The sequence below is a fragment of the Phalacrocorax aristotelis genome, chromosome 5, assembly GCF_949628215.1.
Source record: "Phalacrocorax aristotelis chromosome 5, bGulAri2.1, whole genome shotgun sequence".
Lineage (NCBI taxonomy): Eukaryota > Metazoa > Chordata > Aves > Suliformes > Phalacrocoracidae > Phalacrocorax > Phalacrocorax aristotelis.
The window spans coordinates 26188063-26194062 of record NC_134280.1 but is presented as its reverse complement, the minus strand read 5'-3'; the positions used below and the strand labels follow the sequence as shown (position 1 = coordinate 26194062).

Here is a 6000-nt window from a genome sequence, read left to right as displayed (position 1 = left end):
TTCCTTTGCTGGTGTTCTCATTTTCCTGTTCTGCTTTACACGGCACAAAAGCAGAGCTTCTCTTAGCATACGTTTACAAATTCAACCTCACTTGTCTCTGCAAGTGCTAAAGCCTTCCTAATAGTTTTCCTTCCTCAGCTTTCCCCAGGTAAGCGTTCACTGCCAAATTAAAACTAACCAAAGATGACAAGTTAGTAGAATATATTTGTTTAGTTTCAGCACAAAACCACATAATTGTTTAGGCCCATTTTCTTTTTATTAATAATATAAGGTTCTATAATCTCTTAACATTACAACTGAAGTTTTACAGTTATTCTCACACTAAAATGACAAACACTGTTTGGCTTTATTTGCAGAAAGTTGTTAAAACCTTGATAAACATACATTTCCAAGATTGATAAGCAATTTGTTTTCTGGATTTCAGTGCTATTGTATCCCTGCCTTTGAAATCGGTTTCAGTTAATTAACATTGCTATGGAAGAACTATTTGGCCTGGCCTCTGTTCACAGCTGTAAGGCAAAGACAACATCTCTAACTCAACCAATATACCCTAAGTCAAAACAAGAGGAGACATGTTTTTCTTTGACTCTAAGATTTAGACCCTGGATCAATTTCTAACAGAATTTCTTCTTTCCCCTCAGAACTTTTATAAAAGTCTCTAATGTAAATACATTTCACAGTCAATCCATACTCACTCTGCACCTTCCCTCCTTCAAAGAGAGCAGAAGCTGTGTAATTGGTAGTCATGACAAGCTTGCTTAAAACTGCTTGTAACTTACATATGGCCAAAATAGTTGAGCAAATGAAAAAGTAGTGTTATGCCAAGACACACTTTTGATCTGCATGGATCAAATTCCATCTCTGAACAGGCTGCAGTTATGGGAAGTGAAGTCTTTGAAAGAAAGTAGAGAATACAGAAGGAAGAGTGATGGAAGACTGGAGTACTAGAGAATGGAAGTTTTTTTAAATGGGTAATGATTTGTGTGTATCTAGGTCTCCTGAATTTGCATTACACTTTTTCTCTTTTCATTAGAAATTTAAATGTGAAATTAAAGACAGCCAGAAGTACATCCCTCTGGACAAAAAAATATTTACGAAGACAGCAATAGGGTGGCCATTATTTAAAAAAATACGTTACGTTTGTAGTTAATCTTTTCCTCAGAGGTATCCAGTGACAGTGCCTTGGGACCATTACAGCCTGTTATTTCACCTTCCCATAGGACAATTGACATGCAGTAAAAAAAAAAATCTTTACTGCATTTTAAATCACTTCAGAAGCCAGTAGCTATTTAAAGGTTAGCAACAGAGAGCATAAGGAGTTTTTGCCTGTTTAATTTCAATACAAAAAACAGGATGGGAAAAGCAGAGTCAGAAAATGAAGAAAGGGGAAAGATGTTGTAGACCTGTCTAGCACTTAAAGTAAAAATCTTAAGAGCCCAGTATTACTGAGCTATGACTACTTGTTTTTGTTCCATCTGTGCTGTCATTCTGCAAAAAGGCTTCACATACTTTCCTGCAAAATTGATTCTTCACAGTAAGACATATACTTTCACTGTGGCACATAAACGCCCCTTCATAGTCACTCTTCATCTTTACCAACTCCTAGAAAGGTCTCTATTTCAGAGTGATACAAGTCATCAGCAAGATGGCAGCTGCAGCCATGTAGACACCATCATGCAGCATGCGAGATGAGGAAGTCCCCTGCATAAACATGTACAGATTCACCTTGCTGAGACACCACTGTGTACTGTAGGAACACAACCACAGCGCAAAAAGCAACTTTCCTAAAACAGGCTACACCTATTGTTTTGGTTGCTGCTGAAATATGAACTCTGGGGGCCAAAAACCAAAAATACAAAAGAGCAGATTTTTACATTGAAATGTGAAACAAAGACCACTTGAAATAAATCTAGCTGCATTGCAAATATCACATTAACATTCTGGTTTATGACCTGCAGATCATAAAAAGTTTTCCTTAAGTACCTTGACAGCATGCAAAGTGATGTTTTGTGGTCATGTTTTTTGATCATTATAGAACTGAAATTAGTCTTTAAACAAGCTCAAAGTTGTCTGATATGCAGTATTTTTCAAGCATTTTGGATGTTTTGGTTTAATTCCAAAACTGAGAGCTAATTAGTATTCTAAAATAGTTTAAAAACAAAAATGCAATTTTAAGTTTTTCTCCTTATTAAGGGCATTACCAATACAAAAGGTGTCCAAACTGACACTACTGAGCTGTGAAGCCGCTGGCTAGAGACAGTGTCCTCAAAGGATAGTCTGTATTTTTTCTATCCTGTGCAATCATATACATTAATTATCAAAAAGTTGGATAGTTTGCTTTAAGAAAAGAACCCACCTTAAAAATGGATCATGAGTATTGATAAATACTTTTAGTTTGTTTTACTGATTAAGATTCAAGTTTCAATGTAAAAATGCTTACTCTCATACGATACTGATCAAGAAAATATTTCATTTTCTTAAAGGTAAACGGACAATTAAAGTTGTGGCTACTAGTGAAGTAAATTATTCATAAAGGCCATAGGAAACTGTACAAAACTAAAATTGGAAATCTCACTTCCAGGATGACAGTATGTTGTCCACTTAAGTGTTTTACTGTTGAGACTGTTTCAAAAGACAGTGCTGGGCAGTTTCATTTGAAGAGCCAAAACTTTTTTTTTTACTGAAAAAGATATTTGCATCTCTGCAAAACAAACAAAACAGGAGCAAAAACCATACACACTAGGACCGAAGCACAGATGAAAGCAAAGTTTTGTTACAAACCTGTTTTCAACATACAGTGAGAAATGTCCATTGTACAAAACTTACAGTGACTGACCTACGATTAATTTAAGATTATCCCAGCAATGCAAATACAACTCAGAACAGCTCAATTGTATAAGATTTTCCAATAGTACTACGGTGGGAGACTACTGAGTTTTTACAAGTAGTTTGAGTTACATTGTCTCTTTTGATCAAGGCCTAAATTTGCACTTTAAGCATTCGCTGGTTACAAGTCTGTTGCATGCTTAATCCTTCAGCACAGTGAAGTACTTCTTGGTGTTCTCTCATCTGTCTCCTAGCAGCTTTCTTTTAGCAAGAGGCTGGGTTGAGCAGCTGCTTCTGTAGAAAACACTGTTGTCAGTCTTTGTTCTCCTTGCAGGGGATGCTTTAGTAAGCAACATCTGGCAGTATCCAGCACTGAAAGTACTGTCAGCTGCGTTGCCTAACCAAACTTGGAAAAACAAATTGGCATTTCCTGGTTGGTAATACACTTTGTGCCCAGTGGGTTGTTAAAGAGTTTAAGAGCATTGTAAGTAAAAATCCATAAACAGTGATGTTTACACTTTATTGGAGGGAGGGGGTTGGAAAAAAGAAAATCTATGTAAGTTACTAGTTTTTAAAGTTTAGTCTATGTTATATTTGATTACTGGGATATCAATACAATGAAAGTGGAGGAATTTCAACAGTAATTTTGAAGTTTTAGTACATCATGTTGTGCAGTGCTTTATAAAAGATTTTTGTTTCCAAAGATATTATTGGGGTCCACATATTCTTTAACAGATCTCAGCATTCCCAGGCCAACATCAGAGATGCTCTCCTTCATCCAGCGCTTCCGCAATTTGCCTACTGGAAAAACAAAAACAAAGTGTTTCAATATATGGCAGGATTCTAGGAGCCAATCAATCTTGTGACCATGAATGAATAAACACTGTGTGATAAATGCTTTTATTCAAAAATGAGAAATGTTTTGCTTTATTTGATTTATTGAGCCCACCAGACTATCAAGCTCATTAAGCTCAGCATACTCCCAGAGGAAGACTGTGTTCCACACTGTCTACTTTCTTTAGAAAGTATGAAAGTAGATGAAGCTTAGGCTAAAATCACATTCTGTTGAAATAGGGAATTGGCAGTAAGTTTTAAAAAGCCACCAAACTAATTTTAAGTAGGAAGCTGCAGAAGAGATTACTAAAAAGCACAACCCCACACCTCTTGATTGCTTTAAAGTGAGAACATAACTCAAAAACTTAACAGTATTGGTTTATATAGCAAAAAATTGTTTTCTAAGGAGAAGGCTTAAAGCCTAGTTTTAAATCAACAAAATACCTTATTTAATTAAAAAAACTTTTACATGGGCTGGTAATTGCTCATACGATTACACAAGAGCTCAGTTTCCCATGTAAAAATGGAAATTCACAACATATACCAAATACAAAGCAAAGCTGAGACACCAGCCATTTAAGAACTCATTTCACTAGTCTCACAGTAGTCCTGTTAAATGGCCAAGTGTTCACATAAGAATTAACCAAGTCATCAACTCTGATTTATCAGATCAGTCAAAATAAAGGATATTTTTTCCTTAAACACACTACAGCATTTAACTAATCAGCCTGAAACACAATCCATTTGTCAGTATGATGCGATATAGTAAAAGGTTTGAGACACAGATGCTTTAAGAGTATCTGAAGCTAAATTCAAGCCATCTTTTGTGCCCTGTTCTCAGGGTAACCATCAAACTGTCATCAGAATAATAAATTACAGGGACACCTCTGGAGAACAGAGTATATTTGTTTATACCGTAAGGAATATCAGCTAGTCACAATGCCAACTGAAAAAGCAAATAATGTGAGAAAGAATGAAATGTGAAGGTTGCTAGAAAACAACTATTAGCAGCATGCACGTCAAGAGCAAAGATTATAACTGAAGGACAAAAGAATTTGTCATGTGGTAGGAACTGTGGTTGTATTTTGCAGCCCAGGCCAAAAAAGATATTTCCATCTGTAGGTACACCATCACAACATTGACTCTCTGAGCAAGTTGATGTAGTTGAATTTTATCTGGGGATACTTTAATACTACTACTACAAGAAAAGAATCATGGATGTGGCTTGACCATCACCTCAAGTCACTCACACTGGCTCTTACACAAGCAGCTGAAGAACAGTCATTACCATTCTCAACTGTTATCTGTAATATAGTTTCAGTGAATGTGTCCTGTGGTTATGGACGTAATTGTCCTGAAAAGACTGCAAACAACTGCTCCAACAAGATGGAGCACATTAGAATCACAGCAGGATGCCCAACAGCTAGCATGCCTGCCTCTTTTACACCTCCAGTAATAATGCAATTCCACAAGGAACTGAACTACTGTCTGAGCAGCACCAAACAGTCATTGCATATTTAATGAAGTCGCTCACCAAGTGCTGGAAAACAGAAGGTGCTTGGAGTGCATCATTAGTTCTGTCAAAGTGATAATTTACACATCTATCTTGTCAAATTTTCCATGGTTTATACTTTTGCAATAATAAATCTAACATACATTTGATTAGTGAACTGGAAAGAAAAAAAGCTGTACTACAGTTACCAGCAGTCCTTCACAAACATGTTCAATGAAAATATTTTAACCCCTTGGTAACAGTAGGTTAAGCCCATGTTCCTACTGTTCATATCAATAAGATACACATGGATTTTCCAGCTACTCAAGTTTTCATCCTAGAGTTAAAAAGCATTGAAGCAATCTGGCTCTTAGAATTCTAAGCTGGTCCATGCAATTAAACGAAAAATAGACCAAGTGAAGGAAAGGCTCTGTGCAGATGAGAGAACCACTCAGAAAAATCAATGTTTGTGTTTGTTTCACTTCAGCATAGTACTGCCCTATAAGTATTCTGTTCCTCCTCCATAGGAGGATCCAATTAACTTCAAGGATAAGGAAAAAAAGAGGAAAAAAATGCTTTAATAGTAAAAGGTGTTACCATGAACATAAAAATAACTTCAAGGGTCAAACTTGCTTAACTCCGCTCTAAGCCTAGCCAAACAGCTTTGGGCTCAAGGAAGCCTTAACGTCCAACAATAAGTCTCAGTTAAGCCTGATCTTACCATGGACTAGAGAAAACCACCTTTCTGCTTCTAGCCTAGAAGGCAGACCTTTTGGTTTTAGTCCTGGATGAGGCCATTTATATAAAATTGACGCAAGAGAGTACACAGAACCAGATTTGGTCCAAGC

At 36.5% G+C, this 6000-nt stretch overlaps 1 protein-coding gene across 1 annotated transcript in view; it reads right to left on the bottom strand.

Moving 5' to 3' along the window:
* Window positions 1–234: 234 nt before the first annotated feature.
* The window catches only part of AGPS (alkylglycerone phosphate synthase), a 57340-nt gene continuing 51574 nt past the window's right edge, over window positions 235–6000 (bottom strand). The window contains exon 20 of the mRNA XM_075093580.1: window positions 235–3627. Within this exon, the coding sequence (XP_074949681.1) occupies window positions 3506–3627 (122 nt within the window). The 3' untranslated portion in view covers window positions 235–3505. The remainder of the gene's footprint in view (window positions 3628–6000) is intronic.